This window comes from Myxocyprinus asiaticus, chromosome 23, assembly GCF_019703515.2.
Source record: "Myxocyprinus asiaticus isolate MX2 ecotype Aquarium Trade chromosome 23, UBuf_Myxa_2, whole genome shotgun sequence".
Classification (NCBI taxonomy): domain Eukaryota; kingdom Metazoa; phylum Chordata; class Actinopteri; order Cypriniformes; family Catostomidae; genus Myxocyprinus; species Myxocyprinus asiaticus.
The window spans coordinates 5,308,281-5,333,003 of NC_059366.1; the positions used below are offsets into that span (position 1 = coordinate 5,308,281).

A 24,723-nucleotide genomic window follows, 5' to 3' on the forward strand; every position below is an offset into this window, starting at 1 on the left:
ACCAAAATTTAAATCATTATTCACTGATAATCTTCCCCTGCCCCTAAGCTTTGATCTTACCCTAAAAAAATAAAATGCTGTTTAAGCGTCAATAAAATTGATGCATCCATCTTTTAATCTGGATGCGTACTAGACGCAAGCTTCAGTGGGGATGAAGAGTTTCAGTGAATAAAGACTTAAATTTGGGTCTGTTCCTTGCACTAAGCTATCATATGACTTCAGAAAACTTGGAATATAGTCATGTTTTAATGGTGCTTTTATTTATTTTTTTGTCCTTTACATTTCTTAAAAGTACATCGAGTTTAGAAACATTTTGGCACTGTTTTGTGTTATGGATTTCAGTAAGTCATTACTTCACTACATTTTGTTTCATACAAAAATTCCTATAAGAACATGGTTTAAAATTTGTGAAAATGTTTGCACTACAAATAAATATTACTTTTAAGGGAAGATTGTGATAGCAAAATATGAATCTCAATCAATACAAACATATTGCACAAATGACGAACAGTCAAAATGCACAAATGGTGTTTTCTTTATAAGTAATCTCATTAGTGAAGATTTAAACATTACCCTGCTGTGTACCACACTGAAATAATGCACACCTTAGTAACTCACTAAATATTTGACCGTGAGAATATGTATTCACTTTTCATATTGAAATTTTAAGTCAATCTTTCATAAGGGGTGATAAAATTACAATCCCACCACAAACATAGTTAAAATGTGATTAAGGGGAGTGTCTAAAAGATTTCTTGTCAATATTCGTACAAAAATAGCTTAATACATCTCCAATTTATTTTCAGTCATTAAGTCGTGAGGGCTGAATTTGATTTTTATAACCAAGAAATGTGTCTTATGATTTTAATATGTGTAATGTCTGTGCCACTAGTGGCACCAAAATGAAATTGCAATCAGTTTTTAAAAGGCAATGACTGAGCTAGACATAACAACATTGGCTCAACCAATGGCGTGAGTTTGGGGCTGAACTGTTTATCCAAACAACTGCAGATGGGGAGTGTTTGAAAAACCTGTCTGGAAACAATTCTTTTAGCAATTACATTTGGTGTCGCTAGTAATGCAGAAAATTAAACACTTTTAAGGAATAGTTCTTCCCAAAAAGAAAGTGCTGTCATTATTTAATCACTCTCATAGCGTTGCAAACCCACATGCTGTTATTTTCCCCAGGTATACAAAAGAAGAATTGTCGAAGAATCTTTATGCAACCCTTTTCTGTACAATGACAGTCCGTAGTGACATCGGCTGTCAAGCTGAAAAAAATGACCCAAAACACAGAATAAAAGCCCAGTGAGAGCAGTCCATGTGACGTGTGTGCTATATTTCATGTCTTCCAATGCCATTAGGTAGCTTTGTGTGAAAAACAGACTGATATTTAGGTATTCATTTTTTTTGCACGAGGCTGCATGAATATTCTTTAAAATGTAGCTTTTGTGTTCCACATAATAGTAAATAATAATAGTAAATAATGACAGAATTTGTATTTTTGGGTGAACTGTTCCTTTAAGGATTGAGGACTTACCTTTCTAATGGAATTTTTTAAACTAGTGTTTTAAGCACTTACAGCCACCAGAAGGCTCTAGCTCCCAAACATTCAGCCTGCAGCAGTCACCTCATAAGAGACTTTGATGAAATCAACAGATGTGACCACAGAATATGTATAGATCTGCTCTGCATGTTCAGCATGGACATGTGACTTTCTTTAGTGCTAACAAAGCCTCTTATGACATGTGGCTCAACAATCCCAATGAGGCAGTCAAGTTATCCCGCACACGAGATATTCTACAGCAGTCTGCAGCTACTGAAAGTGGTTTTTGCCTTCTTTGTCCTCTGCTTGTTTGGTCGCAGGTTTATGACCTCACGGCTGTTCAGATCGTTGGAGTTCTGGTTCGGGTGGCTGCCACCAGTAGTGTTGAATACGCCTGAAAAGACCAAAGACCATTTTAAAAAAACGTTCAAATATAGTAAAGCTAATTTAATTTAGCTCAAACATTCAACCTGTTGACACACAGATACTGGTAGTTGATATGACCAAATATGAATTGAGAGACTAGAGTGTAAATCAAGTTGTCTTAATTAAACCTTACTTAAAATGTTCATTTTTGTGCTCATAACTCAAATATCTAAAGTTCCTTGAACTTATTTTTCTAAAAGAAAAGAAAAGAACGTGCACTCAGAAATGTTTTATGCGTTTTGGACTTTCAGTTACAGGTGCCATTGTAGAAATTCACTTTTCACAATCAGCCATCATTAATTTAATCCATGAATGAAGCTGGCCAAAATCAGGCTGGTTACTGAGATTAAGCAAGTAGTATTCGGCTAGTCATGTGATTCTAAAATGGCAGCCCCTATGAGGGGACCCTCTCCATGTAGAATTAAACCACTTTTATAAGGTTACTGATATGACTGGAGTCTTCATCTCAAGTGAGTCCACATCATTTTATACATATACTGCAAAATTACAATTCATGTCTTTAGGAGTTCAACTTTTTTTAGTAAGGAAAAAAATTACTGAGTGCTCCTTTAATTACTCAAACGATTGAGTAAAAAAAACTGAGGCTATGGGGAATACCCACAAATCCTTGTGCTTGAATTATTTATGTTTCCTTGGTCAAAGAGAACAAATGGGGGCATTTAAATAGCTGCTGTTAAGAATTCAGAGGTTTTAGATCTTTTGTAGTATTTATTACTGTATGCTGTTTTGTTGCCAATAGTTGTTTGGTGTGATGTCACCATTAGGGTGATCTGTGTAACCTTTGGTCAAGTTGGACCCTGTTAACTCGATTTCAGTTCTCTTTATACATGTGCAACTGAAGTACAGGTATATGTGCATTACTGTGGAGATATAAGTTTATTAAATTAAGTTTATTTAATGATTGACTTAGAATCAGAATCATTATTTCAGCGGTTACTGTATGATCTAAATTTGAGTACATTCAATTAAAATTATTACGTTGAAACAACAACATTTAAATAGCAAATCTGAATTCAGTCTACCTACATCTAGCTTCTTTAACTCAAATAGTTAAGTTCATTTTATATGAACACCAAGTTAAATGAACTCAATTACACAAGTTTTGGAGACACCACTACTCAATTCAAATGAGGGAATGAGTTTACTCAATCAATTGAGTAAAGGGTTTACAAGGGTTTTCAGTGAACATGGAATGGTACTTTTTTTCTCTCTCACACCACAGGACCATATAACATAAACTAGTAAAGGCAAACAGTGATTAAGTGGTGAAAAATATAACAAAGAACTGCAGGGAGTTTGTGAGTTTGTGACAGAAATACCAATGCTGAATTTATTTAAATAATAAATACAGTATATATATATATATATATCACTTTTAACAACAACAACAACACCACCACCACCTATAATAAATGAAAGTGACAGAAAAGTTGTGTTCTCACCTATTTTATTGCTGGATGTGTGAACGGCCTCTGGCTCCTCTGCGGATTGTTGCTTGAGTCGCTGGAGATATTTGTCTGCTAGATACTTAAAAACTACAAACGCAAAAACAATTTCATTTTACAGTCGTGCAAACAAAGCAGAAAATGTAATGTGATCCCTTAAGCTCAGTGTTGCCATGTCGGTTTACTATAAGCCACTTTGGGCTCGTTTTCTCATGAAGTCGCTTATAAATATGGGAAGTCACGGGCTGCAGATTTTTGGGCTTGTTTCCAGAGTACAGTCGCGTTTTTGTGCTTGCTGATGCTTGGGCTCCCAGAGCACAATACAGCGACCCACATAACCCCATCTACTGTTCAGACCACAGATATAACACATTAATACAGATTTGATTCAACCAGAGTTTGGCAGAGAAGCAGACCTGAAATTCAAATTATTTGTGCAGTGTATTTTTATTCAACCCTTAGTTTATCACATTCGTTTTCAGCTGGTTTATTACAGCTAAAGTCAGGGTTCCCACCCCTTTTGACCTATGAATTTCCATGTGTTCTCCTCATTCAAAATAACAGACTTAAAAGAACCATTCACTGACAAATGAGACATCATTATGGATTTTGGAAGTTACTCTACACATGAGCATTTTCAAGCTCAAGAAATATTTAGATTAGAGAAAACCTAGAATATTCATTATATTAATTATAGAATATTAATATTTTTTTCAGGTTTTCCATGACAGTGGAGACACTGTAAAGAGCAAAGAGTGTGTTCTCCCATTACTTTTCTCCCATTATCCGTAATTAAATTAGTAAAATGTTGCTTCAGGACCTTACTCCAGAAAAACACATGATTCATTAATTTAGTTTAAATGGCAAGTTGTGTATGTGAAATACTTTAATAATTTTGTGGGATATGTTTACATACTAAGGGTACATCTATTAAAAGACATTATTTTATATTCTGTCTATCCTATGAGTGTTAATCTTTCTATGCTGATCAATGAAATTTAGACCAAAATTCCGACCCCTAACTAAAATATTATGGTCGCTTATTTTCGCTTGTTATAGTGAGGCAAGTCGCTTATTTTGGGCTTGTTTCTCTTTCAAGATCTGGCAACACTGCTTAAGCTTTATCACTTCTTTATTCACAATTCAGAGATGTTGTGTACCATAATTAAAAAACAGAAAGTGTTTACTTGAGTCATGCTTTCTTGTTAATCCAGTTCATTAATAAGCCCTTTTTTTTTTTCCACACATCCTCACTCACCTTCATTAACATTGAGATCTTCCTTCACTGATGTCCGATAGAATCTTAATTTCAGTCTCTTGGCCAGACCTTCAGCCTCTTCACTGACACAACAACAACATAAAGCTCGTCAATAAAAACAATGCAGTCCATACAGTTTTTTTTTCCCAATGGCCGACTTAGGAGGAAATTGACATATTGCTGATACAATGGCAACAAATGACATTTAACACAAAAAGCCATGTGAGGTTGTGTTAGTGATTTGTCCTCGGGTAAAGGGTGTTTTTTAGGCATCGTGCAGTTGGCCTAAAACCCTTTTAAACGTGGTAAAATCACTTATTCACAGTCCGTCATCCCTTCTTGCTTTTATAAAATGACAGCTACATATACAAGTCACCAACACATGGTTAAATGTATTATTAATAATAATCAGAATAAACAATTATTCTGCCAAGTAATATGTAAGGGATAATGCACAGTCAGAGCGATCTGATACGTCTTAAGTATGAAACGTCCCTGGATGTGCGGTTGTTACAGAGCAATATCTGACCACTGGATGGCGCCATTGACAATCAGAATAGAGTATTCCAGAGAGCTGTGTAATTAAAAAAAAATAACTGTAGGCTGCTTACGTTTGCCAAGCAATGTAGCAACTTGACGTATTAGTATACTGTATAGAGGTCAAACGATATCGGATTTTGCCGATCCAGATAACTAAGGTGGTGAAAAAGGCTTCTGACTGATTAAATTGATTTACTGAATGTTACAAAAGAATTCTTAGTTTTTCCTTACTGTGACGGCGCAGACATAGAGTCTACAAAAGTCCAAATTTAATTAAATTTCAGATGCAGTTTATTGTGCATACAAAATCCCAATAATATGAACCAGAACAAATTAAGGTCTGATGTGTAACGCATGACTTTTAACTATAAACATGCCTGAAATCAACCAGGGACTCTTATTTTGAAATGTCTGTGCTCCCAAGCATCGCACAAAACGATGAGGAACAAAACATGCACTCTTCAATCATTTACAATGTACTGCAATGCAAACACTATAAAGTAAACATTGTCATATCATAATTGTTCTGTATTCCAGTTATCCAGTATTATTAAAACAGGCTTTTTATCCCTTTTCTCCACATACACTCTCAAAAATCAACATGAAATCAACAAAGGCTATAAAAATAAATGTTCAATATTGTATCTGCTTCATGTGTGTCTTTTTTTGTTTTCTAACATCCCATATTAATAATCGTGCAAACAGTGACGATGATAGAGATCTGCCGTTACCACCATGCAAGTGCATGCATGTTTTCACCAAATTAAGCTTTGTATGGTCTTTATATATTCACCAGATGAGGTATTTGTATTATTATTAACAAGATATGAAGTTAGAGACACGATGTATGTGCTGATGTTGCACGTTTCCATGTAGTCACATTTTTCTGTGCATGCCCTCGCTTTAAATTAGGACACTTGATTATCGAATGATGAATTTCCTATGGATTTCGAAGCCACCTGGTGTTTTTTAAAAAGTATGTTGTTTCAATGCGGCTTCAAAATTCCTGCTTGAGGTATGACCGTGTGTAATTTGTTGTAGAACAAAACGTCCACGTATCTTAAAGTAACGATTACATCAGACCTTATTTTACTCATACATCCCAAACAGCCATTATAAAAACTCATAGCAAAATCAAAAAACCCATGGCTCAAAAATGCTAATTCTCTTCCGGGTTTTGAACTACAACCTGAACAGCTCTTTTGCCAATAACCAATCGGTCAAGGAGCAGCTGCCAGTTACCTCTAATACTGTACAGTTATGTGTATATTGGCTATTTTAAAACGTGACTGAACGTGGCTCATCCGATCTGAATTTAGAGTCTTGTTTATAGATATACCATACATTTTTATCATATGATTATACATATAAGATAAATATTTATAAAATCATGTAATATGTATGTAATATGTCACAATGTTATATGTTGTGCAAAAGTGACTGAAATTAACTTTTTTTTACAATATATACTCAAATATATGAAAACAGAAAATGTGCAGCATGAAGTTCAGACTTCTGATAACTAGCCAAGCGAACACGATTGTCAGGTGATGCTGAGGCTGAATGAGGTGGCCATTATTCAGCCTGCCCAAAAAGGTTGGTCCACCACTAATTTATTAAAGCTTTAAGAATCTTTTTGACAGTACAATATTGTACTATCAGATTTTTTTATTTTTTATGCAAATCTGATATAGTGGGTTTTTGACAAGCATCTGTTTATAATAAATGTGTCGCCTTACTTTTTGATAACCATGTCATCCAGTAGATCAATCTTGTTCTGCACCAGGACGGTGGGAATGTGCCCCACCTCTAGCTCCACCTTCTCCCTCCAGCTGCTGATGGCCTCAAATGATTCTCTGTCTGTGGTGGAGAACACCAGCACACACGCCTGGGCACCTGCACATCAGACCACACATCAGTAAGCTCAACGATTCATCGTACAGCACAATGCATAACAATACCTGAAGAGAAATCTGCCATCACGGTAAACTGCAAAAAAAATAATAAAAATATTTTTATATATATATATATATTTATATATATATATATATTTATATATATATATATATATATATATATACACACACACACACACACACAGGGCCAAAAGTTTGGAATAATGTACAGATTTTGCTGTTTCGGAAGGAAATTGGTACTTTAATTCACCAAAGTGGCATTCAACTGATCACAAAGTATAGTCAGGACATTACTGATGTAAAAAACAGCACCATCACTATTTGAAAAAAGTAATTTTTGATCAAATCTAGACAGACCCCATTTCCAGCAGCCATCACTCCAACACATTATCCTTGAGTAATCATGCTAAATTGATCATTTGATACTAGAAAATTACTTGCCATTATATTAAACACAGCTGAAAGCTATTTGGTTCATTAAATGAAGCTTAACATTGTCTTTGTGTTTGTTTTTGAGTTGCCACAGTATGCAATAGACTGACATGTCTTAAGGTCAATATTAGGTCAAAAATTGCGAAAAAGAAACAGCTTTCTCTAGAAACTCATCAGTCAATCATTGTTTTGAGGAATGAAGGCTTTATAATGCTTCAAATTGCCCAAAAACTGAAGATTTCATACAAAGGTGTACACTACAGTCTACAAAGACAAAGGACAACTGTCTCTAACAAGGACAGAAAGAGATGTGGAAGGCCAGATGTACAAATAAACAGATGAAGTCAGAAGTTTACATACACCTTAGCCAAATACATTTAAACTCAGTTTTTCATAATTCATGACATTTAATCGTTGAAAACATTCCCTGTCTTAGGTCAGTTAGGATCACTACTTTATTTTAAGAATGTGAAATGTCAGAATAATAGTAGAGAGAATGATTTATTTCAGCTTTTATTTTTATCATCACATTCCCAGTGGGTCAGAAGTTTCCCTACACTTTGTTAGTATTTGGTAGCATTGCCTTTAAATTGATTAACTTGGGTCAAACATTTTGGGTAGCCTTCCAGAAGCTTCTCACAATAAGTTGCTGGAATTTTGGCCCATTCCTCCAGACAGATCTGGTGTAACCGAGTCAGATTTGTAGGCCTCCTTGTTCGCCACGCTTTTTCAGTTCTGCCCACAAATTTCTAGCGGATTGAGGTCAGGGCTTTGTGATGGCCACTCCAATACCTTGACTTTGTTGTCCTAAAGCCATTTTGCCACAACATTGGAGGTATGCTTGGGATCATTGTCCATTTGGAAGGTCCATTTGCAACCAAGCTTTGACTTCCTGGCTGATGTCTTGAGTTGTCGCTTCAATATATCCACATAAATTTCCTTCCTCATGATGCCATCTATTTTGTGAAGTGCACCAGTCCCTCCTGCAGCAAAGCACCCCCACAACATGATGCTGCCACCCCCGTGCTTCAAGGTTGGGGATGGTGTTCTTCGGCTTGCAAGCCTCACCCTTTTTCCTCCAAATATAACGATGGTCATTATGACCAAAGAGTTCAATTTCTGTTTCATCAGACCAGAGGAAATTTCTCCAAAAAGTAAGATCTTTGTCCCCATGTGCACTTGCAAACTGCTTTTTATGGTGGTTTTGGAGCACTGGCTTCTTCCTTGCTGAGCAGCCTTTCATGACGATATAGGCATCTTCACAAGGTCCTTTGCTGTTGTTCTGGGATTGATTTGCACTTTTTGCACCAAAATACGTTCATCTCTAGGAGACAGAATGCATCTCCTTCCTGAGCAGTATGATGGCTGTGTGGTCCCATGGTGTTTATACAGATGAACATGGTACCTTCAGGCATTTGGAAATTGCTCCCAGGGATGAACCAGACTTGGGAGGTCCACAATTTTATTTCTGAGGTCTTGGCTGATTTCTTTTGATTTTCCCATGATGTCATTAAAGAGGCACAGAGTTTGAAGGTAGGCCTTAAAATACATCCACATGTACACCTCCAACTGACTCCAATTAGCCTATCAGAAGCTAATTGCCTAAAGGCTTGACATAATTTTCTGGAATTTTCCAAGCTGCTTAAAGGCACTTTTAACTTAGTGTATGTAAACTTCTGACCCACTGCAATAGTGATACAGTGAATTAAAATTGAAACAATCTTTCTGTAAACAATTGTTGGAAAAACTACTCATGTCATGCACAAAGTAGATGTCCTAAATTACTTGCCAAAACTATAGTTGGCTAATATTAAATCTGTGGAGTGGTTAAAAAAATGAGGTTTAATGACTTCAACCTAAGTGTATGTAAACTTACTTCAACTGTAAAATATATATCACATATACACATATATATATATATATATACACACACACACACACACACACACACACACACACATTTATACATGTATATATATACTGATCAGCCACAAATTTAAAACCACAGAAATACTCAAACCATACAGAGTGGTTATCTGAGTTACCATAGCCTTTCTGTCAGCTCGAACCAGTCTGGCCAATCTCCGTTGACCTCTGTCATTTACAAGCCTTTTCTGTCTGCAGAACTGCCTCTCACTGGATGTGTTTTTGTTTTTGGCACCATTCTGTGTAAACTCTATAGCCTTTTCCGTGTGTATATATAAAGTTTGCATACCCTGGCAGAAATTGTGAAATTTTGGCACTGATTTTGAAAATATGACTGATCATGTCTTTTATTTAAGGATAGCGATCATATGAAGCCATTTATTATCACATAGTTGTTTGGCTCCTTTTTAAATCATAATGATAACAGAAATCACCCAAATGGCCCTGATCAAAAGTTTACATACCCTTGAATGTTTGGCCGTGTTACAGACACACAAGGTGACACACACAGGTTTAAATGGCAGTTAAAGGTTAAATTCCCACATCTGTGGCTTTTTAAATTGCAATTAGTGTCTGTGTATAAATAGTCAATGAGTTTGTTAGCTCTCACGTGGATGCACTGAGCAGGCTAGATGCTGAGCCATGGGGAACAGAAAAGAACTGTCAAAAGACCTGTGTAACAAGGTAATGGAACTTTATAAAGATGGAAAAGGATTAAAAAGATATCCAAAGCCTTGAAAATGCCAGTCAGTACTGTTCAATCACTTATTAAGAAGTGGAAAATTCGGGGATCTCTTGATACCAAGCCAAGGTCAGGTAGACCAAGAAAGATTTCAGCCACAACTGCCAGAAGAATTGTTTGGGATACAAAGAAAAACCCACAGGTAACCTCAGGAGAAATACAGGCTCCTCTGGAAAAAGACGGTGTGGTTGTTTCAAGGAGCACAATATGACGATACTTGAACAAAAATGAGCTGCATGGTTGAGTTGCCAGAAAGAAGCCTTTACTGCACCAATGCCACAAAAAAGCCTGGTTACAATATGCCCGACAACACCTTGAAACGCCTTTGGAGTGACAGGACCAAAATAGAGCTTTATGGTCACAACCATAAGTGCTATGTTTGGAGAGGGGTCAACAAGGCTTATAGTGAAAAGAATACCATCCCCACTGTGAAGCATGGTGGTGGCTCACTGATGTTTTGGGGGTGTGTGAGCTCTAAAGGCAGGGGGAATCTTGTGAAAATTAATGTCATGATGAATGCAGCATGTTATCAGAAAATACTGGCAGACAATTTGCATTCTTCTGCACGTAAGCTGCGCATGGGATGCTCTTGGACTTTCCAGCGCGACAATGACCCTAAGCACAAGGCCAAGTTGACCCTCCAGTGGTTACAGCAGAAAAAGGTGAAGGTTCTGGAGTGGCCATCACAGTCTCCTGACCTTAATATCATCAAGCCACTCTGGGGAGATCTCAAACGTGTGGTTCATGCAAGATGACCAAAGACTTTGCATGACCTGGAGGCATTTTGCCAAGACGAATGGGCAGCTATACCACCTACAAGAATTTGGGGCCAATTGATGCTAAAGGGGGCAATACACAGTATTAAGTACTAAGGGTATGTAGACTTTTGAACAGGGGTCATTTCATTTTTTTCTTTGTTGCCATGTTTTGTTTTATGATTGTGCCATTCTGTTATAACCTACAGTTGAATATGAATCCCATAAGAAATGTGTTTTGCCTGCTCACTCATGTTTTCTTTAAAAATGGTACATATATTACCAATTCTATAAGGGTATGCAAACTTTTGAGCACAACTGTATATAAACTCAGCAAAAAAAAAAAGAAACGTCCTCTCATTTTCAACTGCTTTTATTTTCAGCAAACTTAACGTGTAAATATTTGTATGAACATAAAAAGATTCAACAACCAAGACATAAACTGAACAAGTTTCACAGACATGTGACTAACAGAAATGGAATAATGTGTCCCTGAACAAAGGGGGGGTCAAAATCAAAAGTAACAGTCAGTATCTGGTGTGGCCACCAGCTGCATTAAGTACTGCAGTGCATCTCCTCCTCATGGACTGCACCAGATTTGCCAGTTCTTGCTGTGAGATGTTACCCCACTCTTCCACCAAGGCACTTGCAAGTTCCCAGACATTTCTGGGGGGAATGGCCCTAGCCCTCACCCTCCAATCCAACAGGTCCCAGACGTGCTCAATGGGATTGAGATCCAGGCTCTTCGCTGGCCATGGCAGAACACTGACATTCCTGTCTTGCAGGAAATCATGCACAGAACGAGCAGTATGGCTGGTGGCATTGTCATGCTGGAGGGTCATGTCAGGATGAGCCTGCAGGAAGGGTACCACATGAGGGAGGAGGATGTCTTCCCTGTAACGCACAGCGTTGAGATTGCCTGCAATGATGACAAGCTCAGTCCGATGCTGTGACACACCGCCCCAGACCATGATGGACCCTCCACCTCCAAATCGATCCCGCTCCAAAGTACAGGCCTCGGTTTAATGCTCATTCCTTCGACGATAAACGCGACCATCACCCCTGGTGAGACAAAACCGTGACTCATCAGTGAAGAGCACTTTTTCCAGTCCTGTCTGGTCCAGCGAAGGTGGGTTTGTGCCCATAGGCGACATTGTTGCTGGTGATGTCTGGTAAGGGCCTGCCTTACAACAGGCCTACAAGCCCTCAGTCCAGCCTCTTTCAGCCTATTGCGGACAGTCTGAGCACTGATGGAGGGATTGTGCATTCCTGGTGTAACTCAGGCAGTTGTTGTTGTCATCCTGTACCGATCCCGCAGGTGTGATATTTGGATGTACCGATCCTGTGTAGGTGTTGTTACATGTGGTCTGCCACTGCAAGGATGATCAGCTGTCCTTCCTGTCTCCCTGTAGCACTGTCTTAGGTGTCTCACAGTACGGACATTGCAATTTATTGCCCTGGCTACATCTGCAGTCCTCATGCCTCCATGCAGCATGCCTATGGCACGTTCACGCAGATGAGCAGGGACTTTGGGCATCTTTCTTTTGGTGTTTTTCAGAGTCAGTTGAAAGGTCTCTTTAGTGTCCTAAGTTTTTATAACTGTGACCTTAATTTCCTACTGTCTGTAAGCTGTTAATGCCTTAACGACCGTTCCACAGGTGCATGTTCATTAATTGTTTATGGTTCATTGAACAAGCATGGAAAACATTGTTTAAACCCTTTACAATAAAGATCTGTAAAGTTATTTGGATTTTTACAAAATTATCTTTAAAATACAGTGTCCTGAAAAAGGGACGTTTCTTTTTTGCTGAGTTATATATATATATATATATATATATATATATATATATATATTTTTTTTTTTTTTTTTAAATAAAGTAAATAAAGCTTAAAATATGGCCACAAAAGTACAATCTACAATGAATAAGTTGAACTTGAAAATATTAAGTAAATTCACATTTGTACTCAATTCAAACATGTACAGTAAAAAAGTAAACATTTTTTATTAATGTTTGTTATCTTTACATTGGATCATCATGTACTAATCCTACAGTAGAAAACCTTATCATATTAATTTAGGTAAATAAAATAAGTAAATTTAACTTGTGTTTCAGCACACACAGTCTTTGAATAATTAATGAGCTTTCATGGTTTATACTGTTTGCAAGTTGATTTACATTGTTTTTATTGTTGATTTTGTCGTTAGGTTTGGTAACTTCTTGTTTTGTGCAGCCTGATGTTCATTTTCTACTCAAAATTACCCAATCAATAAAATTATATGTTGATTGTTACCATCATTGTGTTTTGTGCACCACATTTTCAGGTCTGTGTGCAGTTCTGAACCTTGTTGAAGCAAGATGATATTGCCTAATAAACACCATGCAATAAACTTCCCTGTGGTACATGACTTAAGTACGTTTAAAAAAAGTATTAAAATGCGAGTACATTTTTAAAAGCAAGGCTTAATTCTTTGTTACATTGCTGGAGTAAATTTACTAGAGAATTTTAAATTAAAGCCACCAAGAACTGGGTGTAGCCTTTACTTAAAAATATGGTCTGTTAAATTCACTAGCAATTTCTGCATGGAAAGAGTTTTATTGTTTTTTTTTTTTTGTTTTTTTTTATTAAACCCCACTCCAAACTGCAAGATATATAAGACGAACCACTGTTTATGAGTTACCAACATAATTCCTTTGTTTGAATTTTAAGTAAACAGTCTCTTTCTGTACTCTATCTTTGTACATTTCATGCAAAAGTTTCCAGGTTTACTGATTTTTCGTGATCATGACAGGAGTTGAAAGACTGGACCAAACTTCACTCAGAAAGGCTTAGTAACCTACATCATCACACAATTCTCATGTACACATGTATAATGTTTTAGGTAACACACAGCGCACCTCTGTAATAGGCTTTGGTGATGGCATCAAACTCCTCCTGTCCTGCGGTGTCCCACAACATCAGTCTGACGTCCTCACCATTAACTCTGCAATACATGCAAACAAACGTTGAATTTATACATGCATTGGGCTAATTAAATAAAACTGCTGTGTATTTGATTTAAATGAGCATAAATAAAGTACAAAAAAAGCACAACAAATACTATCATGATATTTAAATACTTCAATATATCATTATTTGCATTTATGTTTTTTTTATTTTATTTTTTTATTGGTGTAATGAAAATTGTATTTATTTGCATTACGATAGTGACAGTTGGATGGGGATTATATGGATTTAATAAAGCGCAACAGTTCAGCTGTCTTGGTTTCTAAAGTATTGTTCCCAATCCTTCTTTTTTTTTTTTTTTTCAAAAGCATGATGAACTGAACCAAACCAACACCATTACAAACTTTGATTAAGCAAAAAGTATTTTTAATCAAACAAAAAGACAAAAAGGTACAAGACTGTGCCCTTAACATCTTTTATGAGGCCAGAAACTACAGTCCCCAATGACATAATCGAATTAAAAACGATGGAAAATATAAAGGTACTGATTTAAAGTTGTTGATTTTAAATATAGAAGCAATATATTTGTAATTTGATTGCAAAATGTTCAAATATGTTCAACTGTTTTTCCCAAAATATTCACTATATTCCTTATAATCATTTTTGCAAATAGTTTAGAGAGTAGATCAACCGACTCGACAGCATCATTCACAGTGCGTCATGAGAGTGGGCGGTCACTGCAGAGCTCTTTTGGCGCACTTTGATTGCCGCAATTCTCTGATTGGTGGAGCGATTCTCCTCTTGGGTAGTGTAGTTCTTCACCAGGAATTCCACTATTAAACATGTTTCAAAACAATGAAGTTGAAATAATAGGACTGATGGCTTCAGCAGAAGCATATACCATCAATTAACAACCTCGGAGCTCACTGTCTTTTTATAAGTTATTGTTAAAAAACAATTGGCCTATGAACAAAAAAAATAATTATGGTCCTAATATTATGCTTCAATTTCTTTAAACCTAGTGTAAATTCTTGTTTTGTTCTTTTGATTTTGGGAAGTAATAGGACCATGACAGGTTCTTGGCAGGTTTCGGGATTATACCAACAAGAACAAAACACATTTTCTTTGGGGCAAATCTAATGTGGTCACCGGACAGGTCAAGCAAGCTTATTACTGTAATCCAGATGTAATTCAGTCTCAGTTCGAGTAAGCACTGGAACACATGAAGCCACTAACACTTCATCGGTTCCTCATTTCTTTCTGTGCGTACAAACAGAAAACCACACCGATTTCCTAACAATGACACGTCTTACATTATATGATACAGGAACGAGACATCTGTTACTGCACCCAAAGGGCTGTCTGAGCTGTATTATTTGTCATATCTCCTGCTTACAAACATTCAGGAAATTTGTTTAGTCAGAAATGTTGCGTGATCTCTTTTAGGACAGGCATGATATTTCTATATTTTCATGGAAATTCAATTCAATATTATATTGTCTAGCAAGACCCCTTAATACAGTAGCAAGTTCTTCCTTGTCTTGACACGTTTGGGACACGTCCCGCTCTGTATCTTCGCATTACTCCATGTTTCTTCATCACTTTCATGTTTAAATAAAGTAGACCTGTTAAATATGCAAATAAATCTTCTGCGGTTTAAAAAAATGCAACAAATTTCTATCAACTGACACATTTCTACCATCACACGTTCAATGTAATAGTTCAAACAGGTATCCTATGCATGCATATAATGTGCACAGAGTATAGATTCTGCAAAAATAGTAGGAGTATATGGTAACATGCTTAACATAATTCTGGACATCCTCTTAGAGCAGCAAAAAAATTCAGAGAAAAAAAAAAAAGTGTACAATTTTGTACATTATTTGATTTTTTTTGATTTTTACTTAAGACTAGGATATATTTAATATTACGAATACATTTATAGAAAAGACATTATTTAGGCTACTGTATACTATGCTTGTTATGATTTCTATCTTGAAAATTCCCCTACGTGGGAAAAAATGGAATTGCCTATTTTGGCAAGTCCCTTATTTTAAGCTTGTTTTACCAGATCATGTCGCTTGATTCTCTTGTGAGATCTGGAAACACTGCAACTGGTATATCATCCACCCTTTACCACGGAGAACTGACATTTTGCAAAGAACGTTATTAACATTTTCTGCTCAGAACGAACCGAAATGAAAAGCAATTAGTTTTTAGTACCTGATTACAATATAAAAGCCAATTATTAAATTTAGTAAACAAGAAGTCTTTATAATACCATGTTCTATTTTTCTCTCACAGGGGGTCCCTCGCAAGGGGGTCCTTGGCATCAAAAGGTTTGAAGACTCCTGTCTTAGAATATCTAGATTCTTAAGAATTTAAGACTAGGAATCTTCTTCATCCAGGCAGATCCTATGCTTTGCATCTGCCAGACAGCATGAATGTGATATTGGACATGGTGGGATTTTTTAAAACCTGAGCCACAGAGAAACATGACCAACCTTACTGTGGTTCATCTAGAAATTACTCTTAAGCATTAAGATCCACACTGGAAACCAAAGAACGGAGACAAAAGCAGCTCACAAAAATGTATGAAAGCATTTCAAAGCATCCTAATTGAAGCAGAAACACCTGCTTACATTATTTGTCTTTCCAGGAAGTCGACCCCAATGGTTTTCTTGTAATCTTTAGTGAAAATGCCCTTGCAGTATCGCTGAATCATACTGGACTTTCCGACTGCTCCGTTCCCCACCACCACCACCTTGATGGCCACTTCCATGTCCTCTTCCAACATGACTGCGATCTGTGTAGGCAGCTCTGCGCTTTCACTTCACTGCGTACTGGCTCAGTGCTGCTGTACGATCTCCTCAACTTTTGCCTTTTTTGTGGAAAGAAATGGACAGATCTGTTATTTATACAGTATGTTGTGTAGCAGATATTCACCATCTCTTCTGACAGGGCATGAAACTTTACATACAAGCGTAATGAACATTATAAGTGAGGCCTGCGTCTTGAGTAAACGGAGGAAGACATTATGTACTAATCTCTGAATATTTTGGTTCAGTCATGGCACACATTCCAGGTCATTTTCCACTGAGTAAGTCGGCTGTCATCTGGGGTGTAGTCACCATGACATGGTTTTCCTTTTCCACACAAGTTCATGATATTTCTGGTAGACGTTGAATGACGATTTAAAAAAGATTTTAAAAAAGGACATGTTATGATTTCCAAACTCTCATGACAGCATATCCGGGTCACGGTTCACCCAAAAATCAAAATCAAGAAGGAAAAACAAAGAAATTAAATCCTATATTTACACTGTAAATAGTGGCAACCTGTAATTGTCACCTTAAGGAGCTATTTCTGTCTGATCTAACCCTAAAAACCGCTAAGTTGTTTTGCACTGTGACATTTTTATGACAATTCTCATTATGTGTCTGAACGTTTTATTTCTGAGTTGTTGTTATAATTTTTTTTACTTAATTTTTTTATTCACAACAGTGATTCTTATCACTGGAAGACATTCACTGGAATTTGAATCAGCATTAATTAAAGGCAATACAACACATACTACTATTAAATACAATTAAAATAATAGATCAGATATTTTGAAATATGTAATGAAAATTGTAATGTGAAAATTGGGAGGGAAATGTGCTTCACTGTCATAAAAATAATTTCACAATCCCAAAAAATTATAATAATAAAAATCTTATTGGTCCTAGAAAAAAAATCCAATAAAAATATAATTATATATTTTTCCTCCTTTTGATTTTGGGGTGAAACATGACCCGGACATGTTCTTGAAAGGTTTTGTGAATAATACCTCACTAGTGCTATAATGAACCCAACCCCCAAAAAGTTATGTTAAAAAAATGAAATATATAATAAATTTATCAATTTTTTCCAACAATGAATGCAATAGAAGAAATATGTCACGATAAATTCAGCCAAATCAAGCAAAAAACAAGTGGGTCATTCCGTGTCAACTCAACCAAAGGTTCCCGGCTCAGAATTTTCTTTTTGATCATTTTCTTTTACTGAGGTATAGATAAGTAAGGGATAAATGTACAGTCAGCTGGTTGTTATCGTACAATAAACCCCTAAAGGGTGATCAGGATCCCGTTGCGAAGCACAATACTCTTGTATTACCCTGAAGGGGTTTATTTTGCAATAACTGGCTGACTGTATATTATCCCACTTTTTACATGGCTACTAACCAAATAAATAAATAAATAAATACATGGACATAAAATATTGATTTGCATTGAAATTATTTAATTTGAGAAGACATAAATCGCTGAACAGCTGAAATCAACCTGCGGTTTGTGCAGAGTTCTGTTGGTTTTTATTTTGTGAAAATGATCGTCTGACTCCTCATTATGCAGTGTATTACAAGACTACTTGCCAAATAAATGGACATGAAACATTGATTTGAATTCAAATTATTTTATTAGAATACTTGTAGAGAACGCATAGTGAGCCGAGAAGCATTAAATATGACTCAGATACCCGGATTTGCTGTTGTTACAGAACAATTTCAGACTGCTAGATGGCGCTATAGACCAACCAGAATACAGTATTTCAGAGAGCCTTGTAATAAGATAAACATAAATGAAGATAAAAGCAAAAATATTAAATGCCATGGATCAGTATTTACTTAGTAATCTATTATTTTGTTGAGGGGCGTCAAAATGACCATTTTCACCTATGATTTTGGAGCAAAACTACAGGAACAAAAATTACCTTAGAAAGGTGGCAGCGTCATTTTATCATTTTTACACACAGATAGGTAGGTCTGTTACTTAAATCAGTTGACTTCAGCACCCCTTGTTGCATTGTATGTCAATAGTGTGAGTCCCCAAAAAAAAAAAAAACAATTTTTGTGTTGTTTTTCCAAAGTTGGAGTGCCTATAACTCTAGAAGAATTAAATATATCTTTATATTCTTTTAGATTCTGGTTCAGAACAAACTTTCCTTTTTGTATCTTAATTTTTTTTAAAGGCCCTATATGATTAAATCCCAGAAATATGGGGCTCTCAATGCGGCTCCAGCATAAATCGTTACATTTGACCAATCTTCAATGGTCGAAAACCAAATGTAGGTCAGATGGTATGAAGCTAGTTTTTCTTGTCCAACAAAACAAAGATCTGAAGTACAAATAATGTTAAAGCTAGAAATTTACTTTTATTTATTCACATAAAAACAATATAAATGTCTCGATTTTTATCTCGAGTCCACAAAAAACACTAGTTAAGAATGCATTTTGGGATTTCAGAAATATACATCTGCAAAGCTCAAATTCCAGTCCCTGAAATTTCACATGGAATAACCCAAGTGTAAGCCTTAATGCAAGGCTCCGTTTTTCCTTTAATCTAAAGAGAGGTACAAATGACACCAGTAACCTTGAGGTGCAATTGTTTTGTCTAGAGCAGTTGTGAGTTGTGAACGTGAACACAATTTTGCAATCCAAGAATGCTGGATAGATAGCCGGGAGACATGCTGACATATTAGGTTACATTACCGAGGCCTCCCGCGTTTCTCTTGGGTAACTAAATACAGGAGTGTACCCGAGAAAACAATATTATCCACCAGTCCTTTAAACCCTCATTCACACAGGATATACTTTCATAATGTACTCTTGCAATATAATGCTGCTCATCTATGGCAATACATCCAATTATTAGCCAAATATTTGTTCTTTATTTTGTTTAATGTTTTTATTATTATTATTTAGGAATTTAATTAATAAAATTGTTTGTTTGTTTATTTGGACTTGTGGTTTCACCTTCGTGGATCAATGGAAAGTAAATAATAAATAGAATATATAATTAAATAAAATGAATACATGCTTTCAAAGGATTTCATGGGCAAGATTTGAGTTCCTTCATCCTGACTCATGGCTGTTTGTTTCGGCTTTCAGAAAGATGTATCACAGTGCTCTTGACATGTGTTTCTGAGGTCTGTTTGAAGGACTGCACTACTGCCATGGCACTGAGATCCATGTAACCAAGCAAGTCTACATGATATACAGTGGTGGCCAAAAATATTGGCACCCTTGGTAAATATGAGCAAAGGCGGCTGTGAAAAATGTCTTTGTTTATCCTTTTAATCTTTCAATCAAAATATTCACAAAAATCTATCCTCTAATAGATATCAAACAATTCCAAACACAACACAAGTTTTATCAAAAAACTAATATTTTTGTCAAATATGTGTGTGGCACAATTATTGGCACCTTTTATTCAATACTTTTTGCATACTCCCTTTGCCAAGATAACAGCTCTTAGTCTTCTCTTATAATGCCTAATGAGGTTGGAGAACACATGGCAAGGGATCTGAGATTCCTCCATACAGAATCTCTACAGATCCTTCAAATTCAGAGGTCCATTTTGGTGGACTCTCCTCTTCAGTTCACCCCACAAATTTTATATGGGGTTCAGGCCAGGGGACTGGGACGGTCATGGCAGAACCTTGATTTTGTGGTCAATGAACCATTTTTGTGCTGATTTTGATGTTTGTTTTGGATCACTGTCCTGCTGGAAGATCCAACCAGGGCCCATTGTAAGCTTTCTGGCAGAGGCAATCAGATTTTGATTTTTTATCTGTTGGTATTTGATAGAGTCCATGATGACATGTATCCGAACAAGATGTCCAGGACCTCTGGCAGAAAAACAGACCCACAACATTAAAGATCCAGCACCACATTTAACTGTGGCCATGAGGTACTTTTCCCATCTGTTTGCACCAAACACATCTCGTGTTTACTGCCAAAAAGCTCTATATTTGTTTTATCTGACCATAGAACCCTGTCCCATTTGAAGTTCCAGTAGTGTCTGGCAAATTGAAGATGCTTGAGTTTGTTGTTGGATGAGAGCAGAGGCTTTTTTACTTGAAACGCTCCCAAACAACTTGTGGTGATGTAGGTGACTTCTGATTTATTTATTTATTTATTTTTTACTTTCTGACCTAATTTCTGCAATTCTCCAGCTGTGATCCTTGGAGATTCTTTGGCCACCTGAAACATCCTCCTCACTGTGCGTGGAGACAATATAGACACATGTCCTCTTTCAGGCCGATTCTTAAGATCTCCAGTTGATTGGAACTTGTTAATTATTGCCTTGATGTTGGAAATGGGTATTTTAAATGCTTTGGCTATTTTCTTATAGCTATTTTCCATTTTGTGAAGCTCAACAACCTTTTGCCACACATCATAACTTTATTCTTTAGTCTAAACCACTGTGATTGATGATTAAGGGAATTTACCTCATATTTATACCCATGTGAAACATGAAGTCATGGCTGAACAATTTCATGTTCCTAGTCACCCAGGTGCACTAAAAAAGTTAAATATGAATGGGAATATACTTCAGATATATTTTCTTCATAAGAACAGGGGTGCCAATAATTGTGGCCAATGTGCTTTGGAGAAAAATATTTATTTAATAATGAGATATTCCCCCTCTTTCAGTTGTTTTACTTCAATTAAAGGTTAGATTTTTGTAGATTTTTTTAATGAAAGATTAAAAGGATAAACAATGCAGATTTTTTTTTTCACAGCCTTCTTTGCTCATATTTATCAAGGGTGCCAATATTTTTGGCCAACACTGTATATATGCATTTCTGTGGAGATAGCTCAAATAAAAAAAAATATTATACCTGATTCTAAGTCAATCATCAAATAAACTTCTGTGTAATTGTAAGACCTAAATTTGAGTCCATTCAATTAAAATTAAGTTGAAACAACAACATTTAAATAGCAAATCTGAGTTCAGTCTACTTGCATCTAGTTACTTTAACTTAAATAGTTAAGTTCATTTTATAAGAACACCAAGTTAAGTGAACCTAATTACACAAATTTTGGAGATGCCACTACTCAATTCAAATGAGGGAATGAGTTTACTCAATCAATTGAGTAAAGTCAACTTATTAGGGTTTTCAGTGAACATGGATTGGATATGTTGAACATAACAGGTAAAAAAGATATTTAAAGATGATTAAAAAAACTAACATGACAATTGTCGTGGGGATAACGGTCATTTTCATGTTTAAAACAGTTTTGCACTTTTGATTTTGCAGTTGTAGACAACAGAAGTCACATTTTGCATAGTCAGACAGAACATTAGGAATTCATATTTTGCATATTCAACATGCTTTCCTTTTTAGAATTTAATTTATTTTTCTCGGTATTTATATATATATATATATATATATATATTTATATATTGCACAGTAAAAAGTGATAGAAACGTATACAATGCAATAACTTTACATAATTTATTAGATATAAACCATCAGTTTTCATATTTGCATTTTCATGCTTTTGCCTGATATGCCAGTGGGTTAGATTTGGTCAATAATTGGCCAATAAATATCGGTGGCTGATACATGTGCATCTCTAAATTTAATGGTATTATTTAAGGCCTCCCCTTCCAAAACGTTAATGCATCAGATGGTTAATGTACCATGGTACTTTAATATATACTGAATGATTATCATATCCATGCACCATAGTATTTAAATGACACAGTTACAGTGCTGTGGAAAAGTATTTGCCTTCATCCTGATTTCTTCTGTTTTTGTGTATTTTTAAATACAAAATTGTTTTATATCTTCAAACGAGATATAACATAAAACAAAGGCAACCTGAGTAAACACAGAATACAGTTTTCTTTTCTTTTTTTATTGAAGCAAAAAAGTTATCCAACACCTATATCACCCACGTAAAAAAAACAACTGCCCCCTTAAATTTAATAGCTGGTTGTGCCACCTTTAAAAGCAACAACTGCAATCAAACGCTTCTGATAACTGGAGATTAGTCTTTCACAATGCTGTGGTGGAATTTTGGTCCACTCTTTGCAGAACTGCTTTAGTTCAGCCACATTGACGGGTTTTCCAGTATGAACTGCCCGTTTAAGGTCCTGCCACAGCATCGCAATCAGGTTCAAGTCAGGACTTTGACTAGGCCACTCCAAAAATGTTTGTGCTTCTTTTGAGCCATTCAGAGGTGGATTTACTCCTATGCTTTGGATTATTGTCTTTCTGCATAATCCAGTTGCACTTGAGCTTCAACTCATGGACTGATGACCAGACGTTCTCCTTTAGGATTATCTGGTAGTGAGCAGAATTTATGTTTCCCTCAATTACTGCAAGTCGCCCTGAAGCAGCAAAGCATCCCCACAACATCACACTATCACCACCATGCTTGACTGTAGGTGTGATGTTCTTTTTGTGGGATTCTGTGTTTGATTTAAGCCAGATGTAACGGGACCCGTCTTCCAAACAGTTCCACTTGCGACTCATCAGTCCACAGAACATTCACCCAAAAGGTTCGAGGATCATCAAGGTGTGTTATGGCAAAATTCAGACGAGCCTAAATGTTCTTCCGGGTTAGCAGTGGTTTTCGACTCGCCACTCTTCCATTTTCGGCCAGTGTCTTTCTGATAGTGGAGTCATGAACAGTGATCTTTATTGATGCGAGGGAGGCCTGCAGTTCCTTGGATGTTGTCCTTGGCTTTCTTGTGACTTCCTGGATGAATTGTCGCTGTCCTCTTGGAGGAATTATGGAAGGTCAGCCACTTCTGGGAAGGTTCACTACTGTGCCCAGTTTTCTCCATTTGGAGATAATGGCTCTCAATGTGGTTCTTTGGAGTCCCAGAGCCTTTGAAATAGCTTTTTAACCCTTCCCAGACTGATGTATTTCAAACACCTTTTTCCTCATAATTTCTTTAGACCTTGGCTACTGTGTGAGAACTGTTAGTTCTATTTAGCTGTTTATTTGATTGATCAGGGCTGACAGTAATCAAGTCTGGGTATGTCTAGTCCAGCTGAACCCCGTTATGAATGCCGTTTCACAGATTTGGGGATTTAGTAACTAAGGGGGCAAATATTTTTTCAAAGCAGGCCCAGTTGGTATTGGATAACTTTTTTGCTTCAATAAATAACATTATCATTTAAAAACTGTAGTTTGTGTTTCCTTAGATTGCCTTTGTTTTATGTTAGATTTTGTTTTAATTTTTGAAACAATTTAGTATGCAATATACACAAAAACAGAAGAAATCATGATGGGGGCAAATACTTTTTCACAGCACTGTATACTCGGGTCTGAATTTATGGATCTAGGCAACTTGTTATGAGATAAAACAATAAAACTTTATGGTCCATTAATAATATGATGTAACCACTTTAAGATATTAAGATACCTCCTATAAAAAGTTCTTTTTTGGTACCACGGTGTAATCAGACGGTCATACAGTGATACTGAATGATTACCATATTCATGCACAATGATGTTTAGATGGTTCCCAAGGGTTCAACCATGGTACACAAAAACCACTGTAGTGCCATGGTACTTTTTGCTAGTGACTAAAAGAGATGTTTGAAACATCACAGTATTGTCTTACCTGCATTCAGGTTACCAGGTTACATTGATTCCTCTCTGAAGATCCGACACGAGAATGTTCGCAAATGTAAGATCTACGCGAGGATCCAAACACAAAGCTCTGATGATTTATAATATGATTTATAAACACAAACCCTAAACAGATCACCGTATCAGCTTGTTGAATGTCCGCAGTTTTGCAAAGGAGTGGCCTCCTCCTTCTCTACTGCTCTTCTCTTACATCGACTAACAAACCGGACTACCTGATGTCAAAGCGGCACTGAGGAAACCAATGACAGCAGATCCAGCAGCGTTTACCGGACTTTGCGTTTTAAGTTTACGCTCATTCAATGTGCGTGCGCGTGCGCGTGCGTTCCTGCGTGCGT

General features: G+C 36.4%; 1 protein-coding gene across 1 annotated transcript; it reads right to left on the reverse strand.

Moving 5' to 3' along the window:
* Positions 1–238: 238 nt before the first annotated feature.
* Positions 239–24,723, reverse strand: LOC127413634 (ras-related protein Rab-23-like). Its single transcript, XM_051650919.1, has 7 exons — positions 24,360–24,723; positions 16,596–16,834; positions 13,905–13,990; positions 6,976–7,132; positions 4,697–4,779; positions 3,436–3,528; positions 239–1,940 (listed from the first exon to the last, which is right to left on the reverse strand). The coding sequence occupies exons 2-7, from the start codon at positions 16,748–16,750 to the stop codon at positions 1,801–1,803; spliced, it is 714 nt and encodes a 237-aa protein (XP_051506879.1). The 5' UTR covers positions 16,751–16,834; positions 24,360–24,723; the 3' UTR covers positions 239–1,800.

What these genes read in the sequence shown, in the direction of transcription:
- LOC127413634 (XM_051650919.1), bottom strand. Translation starts at nt 16,750, where the DNA reads ATGTTGGAAGAGGACATGGAAGTGGCCATCAAGGTGGTGGTGGTGGGG. An exon ending in CACCAAAGCCTATTACAGAG is followed by an intron (nt 7,133 to 13,904) that starts GTGCGCTGTGTG and finishes TCTGATGTGCAG; the next exon opens with GTGCCCAGGCGTGTGTGCTG. An exon ending in CACATCCAGCAATAAAATAG is followed by an intron (nt 1,941 to 3,435) that starts GTGAGAACACAA and finishes TGGTCTTTTCAG; the next exon opens with GCGTATTCAACACTACTGGT.